Here is a 22,388-nt window from a genome sequence, read left to right on the forward strand (position 1 = left end):
TCAGCTGTTGATTCACTGTCTGATGGACCTTCACAGGGAGTGGGTGGGAGGCTGGGCAGTGGCTAGGGGAATCCGATTCCTCCTGCCCCTACAATGATCTGTTCCTGGGCCTCCTCACTGTGGTGGCAGGAGACAGGTAAAGGGATTTCTCCAATGTCTGAAGGTTCCAGCAGGACAGGAGAATCACCTGCTGATTTCCAGACTTAGAGATGGACTGTTGTTGGCTCAAGGAGCTGGGGTGTTCTGTGCATCATACACCTTCCCTGGCCCCTAAGGTGTGGCACTGAACTGGGAGTCAGAAGACTTTGGTCTTAGTCTCCTCCAGTGGTTCACAGCCTGAGTGCATAGCTAACATTTATCGGGAGTTAAGCATGTGCTACTAGCCTAATGGACGGGTTTTCTTTGACCTCTATTGCACTGATGAAGAAACAGAAGTTCAGAGAGACTCAGCAACTTGTCCAAAGTCATAGAGCTAGTCAATGGTGTGGCCAAATTTAAAACCAGGTTTATCCAACTCCAGATCCCATATTTGATCCGTTTTGCTATGAATTAAACATGATTCTGATTTCGAGAAACTCCTCATGGCAGTGAGGAAGCAGAGGGAACCGCGATTTACCATAACACAGTGTAGCAGTGTGGAAATAAAAAGCAGAGCACAGAAGCCCTGGGAGGACGCTCTAACACTGATGCGGAATGCATCAGGGAGGCCTTCTTAGAGGAGGTGGCCTTTGAGCTCAGGGGTGAATGAGTTTCTGGCCAGAAGAAGGGCTCCTGGGTAGAGGGAGAAGTATGTAGACATGAAAATGGCAGACCCATTTAGCAAGAGTGAGTGGGCTGGCGACCACAATGGTGAGTCAAGAGCTTATGCCATCAGGGTCCACAGTTGGCATGGATGATGTTGCCAACTGGAGAGGCTTTGAAAAGAAAGCCCCTTAACCCTTCCAGCTGAGTCCTAAAGCTGTGCTGGTTATAATCGTCTCTCACGAGAACAGAGTAGTTGGACATTTGAGCCTACTTATCGTTCTGTTCCGTAATCACTACGTTGCTCATTTCAGATGTGCCAGAGTAGCATTTTTGGTGAGAACGGTTTGCTGAGAACTGTAAACGCTCTACATGCAGCTGCAGGCTTCTCAGTGTGTTACTCATACACCATGATCATTCGATCATGAGGCACAACCATCTGCTCAGAACTTCTTTACAGTAGAGGGAAATTTGCATCCTAGCTCCACGTCTTCTGAGAACTGTGCACCTCAGACACCTCCTTCCCTTTTCTGAGCCTCGGTTGGATGCGATGACACTAACACTAAGCGTTTTTTGTGTTTGCTGCTCAGTCTTTAAAATCAAACGTTTCAAACTGCTGCATGAGTTTCCATATGTGTATCATCATTAATTAATTTTCCTTTTCTTGCACACTGAGGTCTCCTTTAATCTTTTGTTGTTTTCATCTATGCTGAAATAACCATGTCGTTTTTATCTTCGGATTATTTCCTGTTGAAGGATTCCCTTAAATGGGATTGATGGATCCAAGACCCTTAATATTGCTATGGATTTTGATACATGTCACAGAATTACCTTCTGAAAAATTTGTAAACGTAGCTTGTCACTTCCATCAGATTTCAATGCAACACCGATGTTGGCAAGTGTGCTTTTCCTAATTTTTGCTGATTTATTAGGTGTAAATGCCTTATTTTAACTCCGATTTCCATGTTAGTGGTAGAAGTTAAGCATTTTCTCTACTTTTGTGTTCCATCTGATTTCAACTTTTGGCAGATTTTCCTTTGCATTTGTCTACTGGAATTTTAGTATTTTTCTTTCTAATTTGTATGACTCCAAAATCACCTGTGGGAAAACAAGCAACGGTCTCTCTTGGGAGCTACAGAAACGAAGGAGTAGGTTAAGAGCCAGAACGGCAGGGGGATGGTGAAGAAAGACACAAAATAATACCTTAGGGTGTATTTTGATTTCTGAAGTTTCTCCAGAGTAATGATTATTACCCTTTTTTGAGATTATACATCCTTTTGAGATATGAGTCCTTATCCCCAAAGTGAACTTAACCTGTTGCATAAAATTTAAATGCGTTCGTGGCCCTCAGGTTTATGCACAGACCTGTCTTAGGTTGGGAGTCTTTGTTTTGTAATATGGCTTTAGCTAAAGTACTCATTTAATTATTGATATTTTTAGCTACCTTAACAAAGAGCTTAGCTGTTATGTTTTGTTATGTTTAAAAGGTTATTGTTATAAATAAAATTCAATGTGGTATTTATTTATTTTATTTATTTATTTATTTATTTATTTATTTATTTATTTATTTATTTATTTATTTATTTTACTTTTGGAGGGGAAGTAATTAGGTTGATTTACTTATTTACTTATTTTAATGGAGGTACTGGGGATTGAACCCAGGACCTCGTGCATGCTAAGCATGCACTCTGTCACTGAGCTATACCCTTCCCCTATTCTTTATTTCTCTTCCTTCATCTTTTTTTTTTTTAAAGGGGGTTTTGAGGTTATTGCTGGGTGGACTTCAAAGTCCCAGATAAGAGTTTGACCTCACCATTCAGACTTCCGACTTCAGGTACGATGGTCCCAGTGATCTGGGCACCTCAGAATCTGAAACAAAAATAACAGATTGAGGCTCCCAAATACTTCAGAGTGATCAGATACAGAATTTTAAATAATTCTGTGTAAAACGTTTAGTGTAAACAATTGAATCAAAAAATGAGCAAGAGACAAGTATAACAAAGGAGCTGGTAGTATTGGGAAATACATCGAGCTTTTAGAAATAACAAATAACGTTTTTGAAATAAAAATTCAGTAGGTGGGTTTAAACAGCAGAGTGAATGACTAAAGATGAATTACTGCGCTGAAAGTTTCAGGCCAAAAAAAGTTACACAGAATGCAGAACAAGGAAACAGGGTGATTCAGTATATGACAGATGTGTCAAGACACTGTGAGGACAGCATGAGAAAGCCTAACGCAATCAAATCACAGCCCCTAAGAGGGAAATATAGAGCAAGGAGAAGAATAAGAATCGATGTGTTAATATCTTAGAATATTCCAGAACTGATAAATAAAATGAAGGCACAGATCCAGAAACACATTTCATTCAAAGAAATTTAAATAAGAGGAATTCACACACAGACACGTTGTAATGAATCTGAGGAAATGCCAGCATTAGAGATGATTTTACCAGTAGACTGACAGCTGACTTATGGATAGCAATGGCGGCAGGAAGACAGTTGAATGCTATCCTCAAAGTGTTGAGAGAAAATAAACTGTTAATACAGAATTGCGTACCTATCAAAACTATCTATCAAGAAAAATGACACAATGAAGCTACTTCCAGACAAATAATAAATGAGTTTACCACCAATTAGTCCTCATTAAAAAAACAGATACTCTTTTAAAGGGTGTTTTGAAAAGAAGGAATGTGAATATGGATCAGGAGTCCTCGTGGTGTGTCAGACCCCAAGTCAGTCACCGCAGACAAACACACACACACACGCACACACACACACACAGCCCTCTCCCGGACTGGCAGTGGTGCCAACACTCAGATCCCAGGTCCCCCTCCGGAGCTCTTTGGGAAAACCACTGTCATCCTGGGCTTTATAGAAAGGCCTCTTCTCTGGGCCCCTTTGACTTCATCCTGGGGTTTCCTTCTGTGCCTGGGGGCTTGAAATCCTAGCTTCCAGGGTCTGCAACTTTCTCTCCATCAACCACATCAGAACTCGTAGCTTATTAACCCCAGAAAGGGCCTGAGACCAATCCCCAAATGAAAGAAACTGGACTTGTTGCAGGTGACGAAAGCATTCACTCTCCACAGTTTGAATTTCTGTGTGGACACAAGTTCAAATGCGTGCCAGCCAGGAAGCTCCCAGCATCCCATCCAGGATGACTCCTGTGGCCTTGGAGAAGCTCCTCCCCTGCCAGGAGGCGGTCAGGTGTGCTGGTCCCCTGGATCATGTGCCGCCCTGCATTTGTGATGAGAATTCCATCTTCTAATTGCAGAGAACTAAGCACCTCACAGAGCACGCCCACAAACACAGGTTCGCTTTTAATCTGTCTTGGCAACAGTTCTATCAGGGAAGTAAAAAGTAGGTCAAGGGTTATGACTCTCATTTTAGAGCTGGGAAGATGGAATCTCAGAGAAGAAGAAAGGCTTGTCTGGGAACAGTCCATGAGCACATGACAAGTTCAGGTTTCCTGACTACATATCTTGTATTTTATTCATGAAGGAGGTGTTACGGTGGTGAAGTGGGCTCTGAGTCAAACAGCGCTCTGGACCTCCTCAGTTTCCTCATCTGTAAAAACAGAGATAATAGTTACACATTCTAAAGACCGCTGTGCAAGTTCAATGAGAAAGTCTATACGATGGAGTGACAGCTGTCATTAGTCATTGTCACTGTAGATGATTCTGGGATCGCCTCCCCCAGCCCCATCAGAACGGCCCACAGCTGAAGAGGCCCCATCTCCTCTCCAGGGGAAGCCTGCATCCAATGACCAGTTAATGAGGGGAATAAAGCCTGACTCCCCTGCCAGGGCCACCCCAGCTCCAGATCTCCTCGGGGACGGTGGAGGTCCATGAGACTTCAGTGCCCTTCAGTTCCTCTTTCTGCATGTCTTGCTTTCTTCAAACCACCTAGGTGTGGATCCTGAGATAAGCCCCCAGTAAATGCTGCCTGCCTGCCCGTCTCCACTGCATGCTAGATTCTGTGCACACACTTGAAGACCGTCCTCCGTCAGCCAAGCATGAACCACAGAGGGGAGTGAATTTGCCTGGAACCCTCCTCACAAAGCCCTCTTCCTGGGGTAGCTGAGATGCTGATCTGTCTTAGGTGTATGTGCCCCGTGTTCTTGCAACAGACCAAGACAGGCAGGCACTCCTGAGGTCCAAGTCTGTGACCCTGGCCCCCAGCACTGGGGACCTGCCAGCTGAGGTGGCCTGCAGGTCTGGGGCAACCCCAGACTCGGGACCGTTCTGCTCCTGGGCACACGCTTCTTTCCCCAGTGATGCAATCCTGTGTAACAGACCACAGGTCAATTGCACGTTCCTGTTACCCAGCACAGAGCTGGCTTGCAGCTCAGTCTCTCCAGGAATTCTGACGCACCGCAAGACCCCATGGTTGCAATGCTTCTACTCTCTCTGTGAAAGCCCCTGGCCTCAGAAAAGGAAGTGTTCTCAGGTGACTAACATGTGGGGCAGGGCTTCCCAGGGACCGGCCACCGTGGGACTTGAAACAAACAACAGAGAAATACCTTAACTCAGTTTTTTTTTTCAAATTATTTTTTGAGTGGGTAGGATCCCTGACTCCCCCTCCCTGCCCAGATAAGCATACAATGGAAGAGGGAAAATGCAAACTGAAGAGTTGCTAGTCCTTCTCCCACTTCCATCCAGATTGCCACCCCAAGTCCACCCTGCTGGAAGTTCCAGGGCCCCCAGTTCAGCCAAGGTCCAGAGCCCTGGGGTGGATGGATAGGGGTCTGGATGCCAGGGCCCCCATCACCCTGTAGGCTCCTCCCCATTGCTTTTCCCCTTGAACTCGACGTTCCAGCTCTGATGACTGACTTAGGTCACCTGAAACCCTGAGCAATGCTTTCTTCCACTTTGGGGCCTCTTCCCCTTCCTCCTCCCCTACCTGTCGCATCTCTCTCCCCTGATCCCACTCCCAAGCCTGAGTGGGGGGTCCCTGTTCTGCATGCCCACAAAACCCTGCGCTGCCTGTATCCCTGCACACATCACTCTGGGATGTAGTTTTCTGAGGTGTGAAGACTGAGTCTGGAGAGGACATGTCCACCTCACTCCCCTCTGTGCCCCTGGCAGGAGCGGGGAGACTGGTGGGGGAGTGAATCTTCCTGGAGCAAACGAGTGTGCACTTCAGGGCTTGATTGTTGGTTGTTGTTGCGGGGACCAAGGCCACCTCAAACTGACAGCTCTACCGCTTGGCTGCTGGGAAAGCCCGAGGAACTGCTCCTCTTCCTTCCGATTCAGCTTGGACAACACCAGGAGGATGCAGCTTGCTGTGACTCAGGTCCTGTTCCCCATGCACTGTGACAGAGGATGGGGTGAGCAAAGAAGGAGCAACTTGCCAAGATGAGGCGGCGTGCCTGGCAGACAAAATCCCAGAGGGTGCTACTGAAGGCGGGACTCACCCACGAGCTCTGAGGGGCAGATGGCCTCTACAGATGCAGGAAATGATGCTTCCTGCTGTCGACCTGGCCCTTCCTGGACTGTCCCTTCTGCAATTTCATGTTGATTGACTCCTCAGTGTCCTTCTGTGTTGCTTGTTGGCCTTTATGGAATTATTCAAGCGTTTGGTTACAGGAGGCCGACCAGCTTGAGCTAGCTTTGGCTGTGATGGGGAGTTTGTGAGACGGGACATGGGGACAGGGAGTGCAGGATCTCATGAGAGACCCCAACCAGGAACGTTCAGGTTTTGAGACATGAAGGCATCACTGTCTGTCAGCTGAAGGCCACAGCCTTCTCATTTCTGCATCTGTCTGTCTACTTCTGTGTGCGCCTGCGGAAAATAGCCATTCTAAAGCTGTTGGATTTCCCTCAAATTTACCTCTTCCTTTGGCCTCAGGACCTTGACATTGCTCTTCCTCTGCATAAAACTGCCCCCTTCCCAAGCTCCACAGACTAGTCAACCATCCTCACCCTTAAGAGCTCAGCTCAGACAGCCATGTGTGTGATCGTCTGGGCAGCATCTGCCTCCCCGGCAGGTCACGGCAAGGACTGTGTGCGCTTTTTGTTCACCCCTGTGTCCCTGACTCATAGCCCAGCACCTGCCGTGTAGAGAAATGAATCAAAGAAAGGATGAGAAGCCACCACTCATAGCGGCTCCAGGCTTCTCAGGTGCTCTGGGTGCCCGAGGCCAGGCTCTGATCCTGTAGCTTTGGAGGAGTGGTGGGCAGCCTGAAGGAGAGAGTTCTGGAGTGGGCCAGGCCCTGGGGGGTTAGAGGGGCCAGCCAATGGTCCCTCTACCCTGGATGTGCCCAGTGTCAGGGGGAACCCCAACCTGTGTTCTGATCAACATACCAACCCCTGGCCCTGCCTGGCAGCCTGGTTTACTATTTCCCTACTGACCACAGGCCAGGGGAGACATCAGACCCACACCCTGCGAGAATATAGCTAATATTTCAGAGATGCTTCCTGTATTCTGAGCATCTTGTGTTTAGTAGCTCGGTCCTCACAATCCCCCAGCAAGGTGGGCCACAGTCTTACCCTCATTTTCCAGATGTTCCCAGGATCACACAGTGTAGTTCATGGATCTGAGCTTCCGGCACCAGAGCCCGCCTCCCAGAGCGGCCTTCCTGATGTAACAACAGAAACGCATCATGGTGACAAGGAAGGGTCCTGGGGCCCGTTCCTGGCTGCCCCAAGGCCCAACTTTCCAGGTTTACAAAATTTAGTTTCCTGGTTCATTAGCAAATAGGCATTTCTCTACAAAAGTGGCTTCAAAAATTCCCAGCCCAGCTCAGAGGCCTTGGCATCAGAGTTGGTGAGGCTGGGCAGCAGAGGGCAGGAAGTAAGGCGCCCTGGGAAGTCCCTGCGGTTGGGGCACCAGAACGGGGGCCCTGCATCTCTCAGCCCAACTTCAGGCCCCGCGGGCCGAGCCCAGGGACCCTGGGGACGAGCCTGGGCCCCAGAGACAGGGCTGGGGGAAGTGAACTGCTCCTCCCAGACCCCGCTGAAGGATGACCTCTTCCTCCAGCGACTGGCCTGTCCTTGCCTGACAGAGGAGACAGGCTTGAAGGTGGCAGGATTGGGGGCAGCCACGAGGCTGGCCTGCCCTCCCCTCGCCCTAAGGCATTGCCTGCAGTAAGGCCCTGTTTCAATGCACACAGTTCACGAAAACATTTTGTAGCCTGTGTTTCTGTGGGTGCCAGCCCCACACCTAGGGCAGGGCAGGGTAGGGCAGAGGGTCATCTCCCTTTGCAATGATCAGAATGAGGCCTGGAGAACGGAAGGGACACATCAAGGGTCACGCAGCTCATTAGCTGCAGACCTGGGGACAGGACCTAGGACTTTGAGCCTTTGCTACGGCTCCCATGCACCAACTTGGATGGTTTTAAGGATACCGGAGTTATCTGCTCCCTCACGGCGGGTCCAGGGGTAGGAAGCTAGCCAGCAGATCCGTTCCAAATGGCAAAGAGAAGGTTTGGAAGGTAGGGTCTTCCAAAGAAGGTGGAGAGAGAGTGCTGGCCTCCTGGACAGCTTCATGCCAGTGGGCAGCACAGGGCCTGAGGGTAACTGAAGGAGGGGGTGGGTACCTGCCGCTCCCTAAGCCGTGTCCCAGCCACGTGGGCCTCCATCCAATCTCGATGATCCCACCCAAGGGCCTTTGTTTGCTGTTGCTTCCATCTGGAATACCCTCCCCATTCCTTGCCATCATTCAGGTCTCAGCTCAAGTGTCACCTTCTCAGAGAGGCCTTCCCTGACCACTTGCCTTAAAATCGCACATGCCCCACCCCCTCAGGTCTTTTGAAAAACTTCGTGCCTTGTATCTCCCCTCCAGCATTTACTGCACGTGACGTCAGCGTGTTTATTTGTTTCCTCTCTGTCTTCCTCCGTTAGAACACCAGGGACCCTCTGTGGCTTTCCCCCAGTGCCCAGGAGAATGCCCGAGACACAGGGTTAAGTCCATCCCTAATTATCTGGATGGGTGGGGGCCCACCCTCACTAATCCAGCTCTGCGCCTCACTGGTGACCTCCATTTTCACGCAGAGAAGAACCAGTTTGGCTTCTGTTAGTCTGAGTCATCCTTCTGGAAGCTGGGCTTGCCTACGGCCTTGCGGTGGCCAGCCCTGCCTGGGTATGTGGGAAGGCCGGCTGGGGCTCCTCCTCTCACCCTCCTCAGGTGATCAGGAAGGAAGGGGCAGCTCTGCCCCGGGAGGAATGGGTGGAACAAGCACGGCCTGGGTGCTTAGTCCTGTGTAGCCGCTCAGTCTGGAGCCAGACGCTGGAAGATCTCGGCAGACCTCGGATTCTCCCGGGCCCTCCCCAGTGCTTTTTGGTAAGCTCCTTTCCTCCTATTTTTCCATCTGAAAAATGGAGAGGACAGTGTCTACCACTGGTATTTACTAAGGGCAAGCTTCAAGGGGAATGACAAGCGCATGGGTTTCCAGGCCTGTCTGGGAGACCTGGCCACCGTGTGGACAACAGCCTCCTAGGGGAGATGGTGCCGATGCTCTGAGGCAGGGGCTGGGGGAGCAGGTGACAAGGCAACCCTCCTGCTGTGAGAAAAATCATGGCGCCCTTGGTGTCCATCGGTCATTTCCCACTGTTGATAGTGATGTGGAAATTGGAGAAATATTTCTTTGAAAAGAGAGAAAAAACAGTGTGAGCTCCATGAGAAATACTAATAGAAGCTGGCCCTCAGCCGTAAGTCTGAGGGGTGGAGGGGGCATAGACTCAGGAGCCGTCGCTAGTCAGTTCCAGTAGATGGTCAGTTCCAGCTCCAGATGGCCAGAACTTCTCATTTTCCAGAAAGAATCAGAGTTTGTGGTGTGCACTATTCTGATAAAATAAAGCAATGATTGAATAAATAAAATATTTACTCTATGAGCTACTGGTTTGCAACCTCTGGTTAAAATACACATGGGGCAGAGAAAAGAGCCTGAGACTGGTGGTGTGAAGACCCAACGTCTAATTTTAAGTTGGCCTCTAATGGGTACACTATTTCTCCTTTCTGGGTTGTACTTTCCTCGATGCCAAGATGAGGCTGGCAAGCTTGGGGTTTCGAGGACACAGTGATAACTGATACTCCCACGGTGCTTACTACATGCTGGGAGTCCTCCCGAACTATGTACATGGTTAATCTCATTTAATTCTCACAACAACCATATGCGGAAGGACTATTATGGTTCACATTTTCAGAAGAGGAAACTGGAGCGTAGAGAGGTTAAGTAATTTGCCCAGGGCCAGACAGCCGGTATCAGGGGAGGAGCTGAGCTGGACAGCAGACAGTCTGTCTCCAAACCTCTGGGTATGCTTTAGGCGCACAGACACCTAGTGAGATCACGGAGGGAGAAGTGCCTTGTAAACCACAGCAGTGATGCCAGGAGCAGCAAATCTTCCCCCTTTCCGCAGTGGCTGTAACAGTCTCCAGTGGGATGTGTTCAACTGTTAGCCCATGGTCTGATGTGCCTCTAAAATGTATGAAGGATGATGCCGCTCCCAGAGCCAAAGAGTGAAATGTGAAGAAATCCCTATACTCGTTAAAGATTGCATCCAAAATATTTGAAACCGGCACATCGCAGGTACTAAATAAAGTGCATAACTTGAGTTGGATTGAATTGAGGAGACAGGTGCATGTAAGTCCAGCAAAGACACCATGGTTCCTGGGAGGAGGAACCACATTCTCCATCTAAGGCCAGGAGCAGAGGCGGTACCAGTGATGCCAACCAGAGAACAGGGCTTTGAGAAGAGAGAACCTAGAGAGATTCATGGTTTGACAGAAGAGCTGGGAAAGCGAGGGCAGAGGACAAGGATGAAGACGGAGCCACCCCATGCGTATTCTGCATTACCTTGGATAGGCCTTTTCTCTCAGTGGACCTTTCCTTTCTCTCCACGTTGCTGAACTTACAGCTAATGCATGTGGAGGAGGAGGAAGAGGAGGAGGAGGAGGAGGAGGAGGAGGATGTGAAAACAATGACAATGAAAGGACAAATCCTTTCTACCACCTAAGTTTGAAAACAATTTTAAGCTACTAGATGTTGACCATATCTTGATTACATAGTTGGAGGAAATTAAATATGAATGGCTTAATTAAAAATTAACTTGATCAGAATGAGAGTGATTGATCAATATTGTATCTGCTATAGTCTCTTTCCTTGAGTGGAAAACTTATTGAGGTTTTGGGCTACTCTTGTGTGCTTTGTCTATCTGTCTGCTCATCCAATAAAACGGACAACATCTCTGCTACTGGGCTAAACTGGCAGGGTACAATGACTGATAGCTAACTGTGCCTGCAATTTGCAGTGCTAGCCACCAGATGGCACCTTTTAAGGGTTCATATGAAAAAGTGACCAATCATCTCAGTTTTCTAGGGACTCAGGGGTTTCCCAGGATGCACAGCTTTTAGTATTAAAATCAGGAAAATCCTGGAAAAACCAGGGCGGTTGGCCACCCTAGTCAATAACCAGGTAAAGAGGTTTCTCTTTAACCTACGTCAGGTTTAAAATCATTCTTTTCTTACTACATCCTTTCTTTTCTTCCTGGAATTTCCAAGCAATTGTGGAATAAATCACTGCTCTATGAGATGCGAGTTCAAACCAAAAGGAGCAGCATCAGAACAAATACAACTCTTTTTCCTGTTAACTGTGCAATGAAGCAGAGAGGAAAACATGTTAGCTGCCTCTCTGGCAGGACTGCAATACAAGAATTGGGCTCAGCCAGCATCTGGGGCAAGCGATTAATCTCTCTGAGCCTTGATTTCTTATTCTACAGAGTGAGCGTAAGTACATACGCATCTTGAGAGTGGGTGTAAACATACCCACCTTGCACAGCTATTATGAGGACAAAACAAGGTCTGTAGGAAAGAGTAGAACACAGAGGCTGAAGCATTGCAAGTAAGGAACGAACTTGTCCCCTCCCCCCAAGTTCCCGTCCCTCTCCCTCTCCTCCTGCCTGCAGAGAAGCGGCTTACAAAGCTAATCATGAAAGCCCAGAAGGCAAGAGCAAACACTTTCCTCAGCAAACACAAGATAGCCAGATAAACAATGGCTTTCAATGCAGATCCGTATCAAACGCAGAAACTGCTGGAACAAAATCATTTTGGAAGACTCCGAATCTCAGAAAGGATTCACAGTCAGTTTACCATTTAAACCCAGGAGGAGAGCAAGCTTCTTGTAGAGTTGCAATCAGTCACAGTTGGCTTTATATGCAATCTCCTGACCTTTGCCAGCCAGGAGGGCTGACTTGGTCACTCTGATGGCTGCATCTGTGTGGGCAGAGAAGCCCAGAACACCTGTCTCCAAACCTGACCTGCTGCTCTAGGGAGGTCTACCGGATTTGGTTAAAATTGACTTGGCTGCCTGGCAGTGCTGGGTAGGTGGAAGCAGACAAAGAGAAGACATCAGATTATATTCTGGGGGCTTGTGTTTCTCATCCTTTTCCATCTCTTTTGTATTAGTATATTTACTCATCTTTTGGAAAAGGTAACTGGAGTCCTTGTACCATTATCTTAGTAAAAATTTACAGAGTTTGGACAATACGACTGCCTGCATTGTGTGAGGTGCGCTATTATAACACTCAGGCATTCAAGAATTGGGCTGAAGAATCTAAATATGGGATTAAGCCATTACAACAGAAGGTGCACAGCTGTCCACCCAAAGCCAGCTGCTTAAACGTTTACCAAGGCTACTTGGGTAATGACAAATGCAGCTCCAGGAGGCACAGCTGAAAATATTTGCACCAACATTCATTGTGGTTTCCTGATGAACTGAATTTATCAGTAGGGATTGCTTTGTGCGAGGGCGACGGGACTGTGGGATGAGCCATTGGGCTGAAGAGGAGGGAGACCGGAGTTGGAATACGTGGAGACAATTTCATTCCAGGAAGACTGAAGGGCAGTTAAATCTCCCTGCCTGGTAGGGTGCTGGAGCCAGCGGGACCCCATCTCTTCCCAGCTCTGCATTCAGTGATGTCACATGGGTGGCTTGAACTCATCCATGATGGTTCATTGACACCTGAGAAACTGGCGAATGCACCAATCAGAACTATTTTTGGAGCTCTGGCTGTCAATATCTCCTGCCAAGATCAGTGTTACACCGCTGCCCTGATTTCAGGTTCAATCGCCCCCAGACCTCTGTCCGAGTCTGATCCATCTGTCCACTGTCCCCAAGATGATTTTAATAAAACGAATCTGACCATGTCACCCTCTGATTCAGTTTTCTTTTAGATAAATTCCCTGCTCCTTGGAGTGGAATTAAAGGCCCTTCCTTCTTGGCTGCCTGTTCAACTTTTCAGTCACTTCTTTGGACAGACTTATGGGACTTGGGGTCGGGGGAGGATATAGTTTGAACTTTGTCTCGCACTGGGTCGGAGGAGCCTTCCACAAGCAGCCCCGTTGTAGGCTGGGGTCCTGGAGCACCAGGAGTGGACGGAAATACGACAGCCTGCATGGTTACTGGAGCCCGGTCCTGAATCATCTCAAGCCCTGTTTGGGTGAAATCACCTGGGGCTGCAGTGCTCCCGGCCTCAGTGCCCAGCAGGAGCAGACCGAACTGTGTCTGGGTACACATGACACCATCCAGAGCCGTGAACTATCCCTACAGGTTTTGCAATACAGTGTCCAGCCCTCAGGAAAAAGGACTCGGGCACATGCAAGCCAATCCGCGCACCGGAGAAACACAAATGATAGAAGGACACCCAGCAGGGACTCAAATATTGGAGTCATCAGGGGAAGCCTTTGCAGGAACCATGAATGAATAATATGACCGAGGATTTAAAAGACGAGATTGTAACTTTCGGCAGAGAACTAGAAACTATACAGAAAGAGGAAGCAAACGGAAACCCTAGAACTGAAAGGTGCCATTAGCTGAAACTGAGAAGGAGCCAGCGTGTATCAGACACTTCCTATGTGGCCGGGCTGCCCTGAGCACTTCAGAGGCAACAACAATTGAGGCTCACCATGTGGTCTCCGTGGAACGTGTCTCATGTCACTTCTGGGACGTGGACTTAGCCTGCGTGTCTTGTTTACCTTTAAGAGGGTCTTAGTCATTTCTGATGTCTAGCAGGGCAGGCTCTGCACATAGGAGCCTCCAAGTACAAGTGTGATGCTGGGAGCTCGAGGGGGGGAAGCACAGGGTGCTGCCCGCGGAGGCAGAGTCCACTTCATGGTTTGGTCATTAACTTAATTCAGGAAGTGGAGTGAAGGGCTGAGCACCAGAACCGAGAATACGTTTAGTCAGTGATGTCTCACGGTTGGGCAGAAATCACAGGGAGGCCGACTGCTTTGATGAGACGGAACCAAGAGTGGAATTGTGGTCAGAAGCATGAGGAAACAGAGAGGAATTCTCCTCCCCGCTCACTTCCTCCCCCGACCCACAGGCATGAGAGCCTTCCCTTTGGAATGAAGCAGGCTTGCAGGGCAGGTTGGCCGGATCGGATCAGGATCCGGATGGAGGCACTGTGGTGGACCCCTCCCACTTACCTGGGGTGATGAAGCAGACCTACGTAAGCGCGCTCTATTGTCTGCGTAGCACCTACATGCCGAGGTCTGGGTTAAGTACATCCTGTGCAATGTCTCCATCCTCACAGCAACCCGTGACAAGGCTTCCTTCTATTATTGGCCCTGTCTAATGGATAACGAAACTGAGACCCCGAGTGCTCTGGCACGTTGCGTGGGTGGACCAGCTCGTAAGTGACACGGGGGACGCAGCCCCCGTGCGTGCCTGACTCCATAGCCCAGCCCCAGGGACTCCCTCCCCCAGTTCCAGAAAGGACTGCTGGGGGGGCACAGTGAGAAAAGGGCACAGACCTGGGAGACGGGGCAATCCAGGGACTCTGCTTTTGGGGAGTAATCTGTCTCTTTGAATTTGGATTAGGGACAGAGGAACATTGACCCGGACGAGACTTTGGCTTGGAACACTGAGGGCGGGCAGCCGGGAGGGAGCCCCTCGGCCTCACCTTGGCAAGTCATTGCTCTTCCCCGGTGATCCCTTCTGAGCCATGCTGATTTAACGATTGAGGAGGGCTTCAGGAGTAGTCCAGAAAGACAAGTGGGGAGAACTTACTGTGGTGGGGGGCTGTAGCTGCCTTCCCTTACAGCAGGCGTGATGACCATGTATGCACCCCATAACTCGTAAGTGTTCCAGAAATGAGAAACTCCAATTCACCAAATACTGGAAGTGGCAAATAACCCAGCGGGCTCACACGTTGCCTCCTTCAGCCAGCCCTGACAAAAACAAGCCCAAACAAACAAACACCCTGGCTCTGAAGGTAGACATTATCTCTTGCACGTGTTTCAAAGGTGAGGAGCTCCCTCAAGGTCACACAACTTGTGAGAACAGAACAGGGAATGCGAACACGCCGTTTAGCCCAGCTCAGGGTATACAATGTTTGCAGAAATATTCCATTTGCTCTGAAAGAGGTGCTCTCTAAAGATTTGAGAAATTTATTGGCAAACTTCCTCTTTAAAAACATTTCATATTGAGGTACGAGTGACATTTAACATTATGTGAGTTTCATTATGTGTATCATAATGATTTTTCCACCACCATAAGTAGTTATGCAATTTTTTTTTTGCTTGTGATGAGAACTTCTTTTGAATTTTTATTTATTTGTTTCTGGTTAATGGAGGTACTGAGGATTGAACCCAGGAACTTGTGCATGCTAAGCACGTGCTCCTCCTCTGAGCTACGCCCCCTACTCCCTGTGGTGAGAACTTTTAAGATCTACTCTCTTAGCAACTTTCAAATTCCTACCGTAGCCTTCCTCTTTGACAGATTTTACCCTCATTTGGACACAGACCCGCTGCTGTAATTGGATGACCCCTGGGTGGGAGTTAGGAGACCTGGATTTCTGGCCATAACGTTGTCACTGACAAGCTGTGTGACCTTGGGCAGGTGTCCTTCCCTCTCTGAATCTTTCCGGGTCTTCTTCAGGAACAGTGAAGGGCTCAGGTAGGAGGATGCTGAGCGCCCATCCAGTTCTCAGATCTATGCTCTGCACTAGCATTACATCCTCCCTTTCTCCCTCCCTCCCTCCCTCCCTTCCTTCCCTCCTTGCACCGTGAGCAAGACATACTCAACCTCATTCTGAGCATGAGGAGGGGAAGCAGAAGCCCAAACAGGTGAAGGGACTTGTTCCAGGTCACACGGGTGGCAAATTGCAAGGGGTGGAGGTGGATTTTAGATTCCTTTCAGAACCACGGCTGAGTTCACCCCATTTTCCCGAGACCATAACTTCAAAGGCGTCGCTAACAGGAATAGAGTTGGTTTCAGAGCCGATCTCAGGAAGTTTACTCTAGGCCGGGAGTCAGCAGACTTCAGGCCAAATCCAGCCACCACCTGCTTTTGTAAATAAAGTCGTATCAGAGCACACTTAGCTTGTGGGATTATGGATTGTCTAAGGCTGCTTGTAGTCTGTGACTGTCGGGTTGAGTCATAATGACGTTCGGCCCACAAATCCTAAAGTGTTTATTATCTGGTCCTGGACAAAATGTTTGCCAGTCCCTGGTCCAGAGTCCAGCAAAGCTGTCCCTCTGTCAAGGGATGTGAAGTGACCCGCGTTTCCCACATGCGCTGAGAGCCCCGCCACCTGGCTTACTGGGGGAGGGGACATTTCTCCTCCAATCTCTTTTTTTCAAAGTCTCAGGAGACCTGTCAGGCAGATGAGAGGATTTGGTTTTCATGGGTCCTTCTTCCCAGGAACTCAGTGAAGGGGAAACAGAAATCTCAATTTTGGGGAAATTGCACAGAGGAAAAGGGGAGGGAATGGGTTACGACACCCCCGTTGCGACACTCAGCAGGGCTGAAAGTGACAACAGCAAGGTTTCTCGTTTTGGAAATGTGAGGGCGTTTCCGCTTCTCACAGAGCACAGGGCGGCCACAGCCTGGTTTGGGTGAGCGACTATTTTCTTTATAAGCAGCTCCCCTGGGTCCGGCATGGCAGTCTCCCGTTGCCTCGTGGCCTCAGGATGGAAATCCGCAAGGGTCCCCACAGTTACCTAATCTCTCTCCTCCTTTTCCTGTTTCATTCAGAGACAGCCGGCCATCCCTTGGGAAAAAGACCCTGCGAGATGCAGGCCTTCAGGTAAGGCTGATGCCCCCGGAGGTAGGGCCTGACGGGTGGGGAACGGGGACACAGCCATCTGCAGGTCCTGAAAGCTGGGTTTGGTCCTGGGATGCTCATGTTTCAGGTACGGGGCTGCTACATGCCAGGTCCTCAAGGCTTGTATTCTGAACTATCCCAGATATGCAAAGCTCGGCTGGAGGCCTGGCTTGCTTTCCCAGAGACCATGGCGAGGTGATGAGTGACAGACACGTGTCCGGGAGCCACGACGCTGGGGTTAGGACCTGGCAGAGTGTGTTGGGCTGAGAGGGACGCCGAGGGCAGGGCACAGCCCAGAGCGCCAGACTGTGTGTGAACAATGCCTGTCTGTGTTGATAGTTGGAGGTCCTGCTCCCCTGGGGCCTCAGTTTCCCCATCGGTGACATGGGGCTATGCTAACCCTGCCAGCCTTACAGGATGGTCATGAAGGTCAAATGCACGAATAACAATGTAACAGTGTTTTGTCAGTGGGCAAGTGCCTGAAAATGATTGGGATGGTTAAAAGCTGGGTCAGGAACTTTGTGAGATGTCACCATTGTTAAAATAGGAGGCTGTGATGCTGATAAAAACAGAGCACTGTCTGCGTGTGCCCTCTGGGCTGGGATATCCCTGGACTGAAGCCGTGTTGGGGTGACCTCACCCTCCAACTCCGAGCTTCTCTGCCCTGAGGCTGCAGGCTGGGTTCCTCCCCTTCCCAGATGTGCGAACTGCGCCTCACGGGGGTTTGCCTCGGCCTCTTCCCGTGGGCTGGGAGCTCAGGAGATGCCCCCGGAGTAAGTAAGGATGCTCAATCCCTTCAGATGGGATTAAACTCGTTCAGGAATGAAGAATAATCGCAAAAGATCAAATCTCACGTGTGCAAAGAAATTTACAGTTGGCCGGATCCCCTGTCACCGAGCTCCCCGGCTCCTCAAAGCCACCTGATGACTCTTTGAATTTGCATTTAAATTCATAAAAATAGAATAAAATAAAAAAATTCAGATCCTCAGTCACATCACATTTCAAGAACTCATTGGCCATATGTGGCTGGTGGCTACCACATTGGACGGAGCGGATATAGAACAACTCTGCACCCTAGAAAGTTCTGTTGGGTGGTGCTTTGCTGCAGTAGGAGGCGGTTGCTCTGGGAAGGCGAGGAGCAGGTCGGAGGCAAGTGGACCACTTACCAGCTGTGGGAGCTGGACCTGTCTCTTAACCAGTGTTGACCTCAGTCTCAACATCCATGCTATGGGTCGGTTAAAATCTGCACCCCCAGCATAAGGCTGGACCCAGATTGGGCGAACTCTGGGGAACACAGGGAGGGGCTGAGCACAGGGCTGGGCACACAGCGTGTGTTCATTATGGCGGGGTCCTTTTGCTTTTCAGAATCTGGGATATCAACCAGAAGACCTTCTACCTGAGGAATAACCAACTAGTTGCTGGATATTTGCAAGGACCAAATACTAAATTAGAAGGTGAGTGGTGGCCAGGAAGGCCACTTTGCCTGGGGTCTGCAGCGCTGTGTTCTGACCCTGAGACCTTTATGTGTGATGTCCTAACCCCTGTTGGTTCTTTGTGGCCTAGTTTGAAACTGAAGGATGCGTAGGAGGGCAGCCTAAGAAGGCGGAGAGGGGTGGAGCCGAGGTTGGGAGCCACCACCTACAGGCACAGTGCTCCCAGGGCCACAGCTTGAAGGGGCAGGACCCAGAAGACAGGAGCAGCTCTGTCCTTCCCCCGTGTCTAGGAAGCCCCCGTATTCCTCTGTGTTCAAACTGTCCCTCCTACCCAAAATTAATACACCACAGACAAGGCTGGCTTCTGTCCCTTACTCACGGACACCACATTGTCATGCTCTGGATCCACGTCAAGCTGGATGAACTGCAACAAGGGTCACCCACGCTGCTCCTCAGCTTTCCCTTTAGTAAAAGGAGGGAAGTTGGGTGACTCAGTGTGGGGTTTTCTCAGCACTGGCTCCCAGGTGCCTTCTCACCCCTGCAGGCTGGTGTGCTATTGTAGAACGACATCATCTGCATCCCACTGTCCCCTCCCCTTGCCTTGCTCTCAAAGGGTGCGAGACCCACCTTTCCTGTCCTTCTGCTATTTCTCCTTAAAGAGGACCCTAAAGCACAGAGAGGCTGAGATTTTCCCTCTTACGTGAGGGCATGGAGACCACTGAGGGGAAGAGGCATGTTCAGAGTTACCCCAGCTTCTAGGGGGTGAGCCCTGGAGCCCCACTCCCGACCTTGGGTGCTGTGTTCCCTGCCCTGTTGACCTGGAGAGCAGGTGCCCAGGGGAAGGGAGGGGAGGCTGGAAAGCACCTGGGGCAGAATCTAGGGGCCTCGGTCTTTGAGGACAGCTAGAGAGTGTGCTTGGCATGAACCTGTTTGGATGCAGACCAGGAAGGTGGGGCCTCGCTGTCCTTCTAACCTTGGGGTTTTGATTAGGGGGCCAGAAAAACTCCCAGGGAGAGTCCAGGCTGCTCTCTTCACCACCTCTGTCTCCTCTCCTTTACAACCTCAACTTCCCCTCTGTTCTTCCCCAGAGAAGATAGATGTGGTGCCCATCGAGCCTCATGCTCTGTTCCTGGGGATCCAAGGGGGGAAGCTGTGCCTGGCCTGTGTCAAGTCTGGTGATGAGATCAAGCTCCAGTTGGAGGTGAGGACCTGTTGCAGATAACAGCCCCCTGCCCCAAACTCAGTGGCTTAACACAACTGCAATGTGCTCTTTCCTGTGATGCTGTGGGCGGACTGGGATCTGCTGGGCGGTTCTGTGCCACATGGTGGAGCCGGGGTTCCTCCTGCAGCTGCGTGCAGTAGGAAGCTTGGCTGGCACTGAGGCTCACCCTCCAGGCTCTGTTTGCAGGGAGCTCTGAGTTCAGTTGTCAGACTGGGCTTCCTTACAACATGGTGGCTGGCTTCCGGGAGGGAGGCCTCCAAAAAGACAAGCCTCAATGTGCAAACGCTTATTAAATGTCCGCTGGTATCTTACCGCTAGTGTTCCATGGGCCAAAGCCAGTCTTATGGCTATGTCTAGCCTCAGTGAAGGAGGGGACTACCCAGGTGTGGCCCCCAGGAGGCGTGGTTCCTTTGCGGAACCTCAGTCTCTATGTGTCACTCTCTCTCCCAAGGGCCCCTAACCCACTTGAACTTGCCCTCTTCCAATAAAGCCAACCTTCATGACCTTTCTCTTCCAACCCTTATCTACTCAAACCCATGACTTGAGACCCCAGCCAGGGCCCTGGATTCCTTGGTCCTGTGCAGTATGAACAGGCGGCCAGCCCTGGGAAAAGACGGCACTGTTTTGGAGAGTGACTGCCTGCTCCGTGTGGGGCAGGAATGACCAGGTTATTGTGTGTAATGTGTCAAATGGGCTGCAACAACGCCCCATCTTCTCTACTCCCTGCTCTCAGAGGTGCAGGCACGACAGAGCATTGGCCTCTGCTGATGGTCACGTGTTTGCTGAATGTTTTTGCCCAGGGCTGGAGTGGCCAGATTTCCCCAAATTAAGTGTCACAGTGGGACAGCCTCTTTGCAGCAAGGCTGTCCTAAAAGGACAGGCGGTGTCCTGCAGGGGTCTCCAGGCCGGCGTTTCTCCAGTACTTACTCTGGGCAGCCGGAGGGCCCTGTCACAGGGGTGGCAGGGGGAGTGCAGGGACCTCTCTGCCCCTCAGCCCTCACCTGCTCCTCCCTTGGCTTCCAGCCGGTGAACATCACGGACCTGAGCAAGAACAAGGAGCAGGACAAGCGTTTCACCTTCATCCGCTCTGACAACGGCCTCACCACCAGCTTTGAGTCGGCCGCCTGCCCCGGCTGGTTCCTCTGCACGGCGCTGGAGGCAGACCAGCCCGTCAGCCTCACCAACACGCCCAAAGAGGCCCTCAGGGTCACCAAGTTCTACTTCCAGCAGGACCAGTAGTGCCGCCCAGCCTCCCTGCCTCCACTCCCAGCACATCCATGACTCCGGACACGCCTCTCCATCCTGCCCCGGGGTCTCCCGGCTGTCGTGGGGCTCAGCGGGGCCACTTTGGCTGGGTGGACCCTTGGAAGGAGGTTCAAGAGCCCTGGTAACAGGACTCTGTCTCCAGCCTCCTTCTCTAGCCCAGCCTCTACACTGCCTCCACAGAGGTCTTTCTAAAGTTCAGATGGAACAATGGCCCTGCTCAAAGCCCTTCAGTGTCACCTGTGCCTTCAGTCCAGGCCCCCCGGCCAGCCTGGATGCCCTCTGCTCTCCTCTCCCCAGCTCCTCCTCCCCTTTCCTCCACCGTCCATACCCCAGATCCCTCATCTCCCTCCAAGTGGCTCCCATTCCTCATTTTGCCAACTGGTACTGCTCCATGGGGCAAAATTCTTAGAGTCTGTGATAAAATGGAAAATAAGGATTTCTGGTACTTACGCCAACTTTAAAAGAGAGTCTGTTATCTGGAGAGTATGTCCTTTCTAGAAGGGGATGGAAGATTAAAATATTCTTGTGTTTGTGAAATGATGGTGAACGGAGGAGGGAGATTTTCCTTTTTTTGTGATGCCCTAACCTGTAAAAATGAAAAGTTAGCATACTAGGCTGGTCCCCTAGTTTTTTTTTCCCTTTCTGCATTGTTCCCAGAAGTGTAGACCCCACTGCCCGGGCCCCGAATGCCCTCTCCACTCCAGACCTCTTGCCACTGCCTGTGGTGCTGGCCCCCAACCCCACCCTCCCATCAGAAGTCCCCCAGCTCCAAAGGCACAGCACAGATGTGGCTTCCCCTGATCTCCCCGGAGGAATGAATCGCTCCTTGACCATTTTAGACACTCTGAGACTTGTCTGGAAGGTGTTGTGCCTGTCTGTCTCCCTACCAGCCTGTGAGCCCCTGAGAGCGGGGAGCGTGACCCCCATGGTCTCAGGTCCCCGCAGGGCTGAGCCCATGGCCCGGCCCTCAGCAGGTGCTCAGTGAACGTGTGTTGTATGTGTTGAGTAGAAAGTTTCCTACTCCCTGTGACTTAAGCTCTGTTTTACAATAAAAACTTGAAAACTCATCTCCTTTGCTGGTGGTGTCTGTGGCCTTGCTGGACTTGGGGCAAAGAGTGCTGGGTAATGGGGAGGCCAATGGACATTTCAAACCCTGGGCCCAGACTCGGCTATCTCTCCTCTAAGAGTACTTCCCTCCTTGGGCATCACTCTCCCTGGATAACAGGATAGCAAGTGTCCCTGCCAGGAAGGTATATAGCACCACGGTCCACAATAGCCCCCAATGGAAACAACCCAAACACTCATCCTGGAAGAATGAACACGTAAATCGTCCACACACGGTGATGCTCGACAGCAGAGAAAATGGATGAACCGTAGCCGGCAGCAGCCACAAGACGGGTGAGTCTTACAAACACCACGTGGGGCTCAAGAATCACACACGCACACAGAAGCATGCAAGGAGCACGATTCCTTTGCATCAAGTTCAAAACAGGCAGCTGGAGCAGTTGTGGGAAGGGAGGCAGAGACAGGTGTGCACCCAGAGACGGCAGCGGGGATGCATGCTGCCCGCAAGCTGGGAGGCGGCCGACTCCTGGGAGGGACCAGGCCACGTTGTTTCTTGGCATGGATGCGGTTAGGCAGTTTTCTGTACGTATGTTATATTCACAATTTTGAAATGTCTGGA

The 22,388-nt window shown here is 50.5% G+C and overlaps 1 protein-coding gene and 1 long non-coding RNA gene across 5 annotated transcripts; one reads left to right on the plus strand and one right to left on the minus strand.

The window, feature by feature from the left end:
- Positions 1-2,742: 2,742 nt before the first annotated feature.
- Positions 2,743-15,127, minus strand: LOC116660360. 2 transcript variants are annotated; one of them, XR_004315799.1, is made up of 3 exons: positions 14,163-15,127; positions 7,229-7,317; positions 2,743-4,304 (listed from the first exon to the last, which is right to left on the minus strand). It is a non-coding gene; the product is annotated as an uncharacterized LOC116660360 (long non-coding RNA). The 2 variants fall into 2 exon arrangements; XR_004315800.1 differs by having other exon boundaries at positions 14,746-15,126.
- On the plus strand, positions 8,863-21,771 carry IL1RN (interleukin 1 receptor antagonist). Of its 3 annotated transcripts, none has more exons than XM_032469625.1 (5): positions 8,863-9,020; positions 16,714-16,765; positions 18,149-18,237; positions 19,305-19,417; positions 20,462-21,771. In XM_032469625.1, the coding sequence occupies exons 2-5, from the start codon at positions 16,752-16,754 to the stop codon at positions 20,675-20,677; spliced, it is 432 nt and encodes a 143-aa protein (XP_032325516.1). In that variant the 5' UTR covers positions 8,863-9,020; positions 16,714-16,751; the 3' UTR covers positions 20,678-21,771. The 3 variants fall into 3 exon arrangements, with proteins under 3 accessions (XP_032325516.1, XP_014413781.1, XP_006183654.1); XM_014558295.2 differs by lacking the exon at positions 8,863-9,020 and adding an exon at positions 16,505-16,574; XM_006183592.3 differs by lacking the exon at positions 8,863-9,020 and having other exon boundaries at positions 16,635-16,765.
- Positions 21,772-22,388: the final 617 nt, after the last annotated feature.

The sequence above is a fragment of the Camelus ferus genome, chromosome 28 (assembly GCF_009834535.1).
Source record: "Camelus ferus isolate YT-003-E chromosome 28, BCGSAC_Cfer_1.0, whole genome shotgun sequence".
Classification (NCBI taxonomy): Eukaryota; Metazoa; Chordata; class Mammalia; order Artiodactyla; family Camelidae; genus Camelus; species Camelus ferus.

Excerpts from the sequence above, each read along its gene's own strand:
- IL1RN (XM_006183592.3), top strand. The coding sequence starts at position 16,650 with ATGGAAATCCGCAAGGGTCCCCACAGTTACCTAATCTCTCTCCTCCTT. Across the intron at positions 16,766-18,148 it reads TGCGAGATGCAGGCCTTCAG|AATCTGGGATATCAACCAGA; the intron begins GTAAGGCTGATG and ends TTTGCTTTTCAG. Across the intron at positions 18,238-19,304 it reads ACCAAATACTAAATTAGAAG|AGAAGATAGATGTGGTGCCC; the intron begins GTGAGTGGTGGC and ends GTTCTTCCCCAG.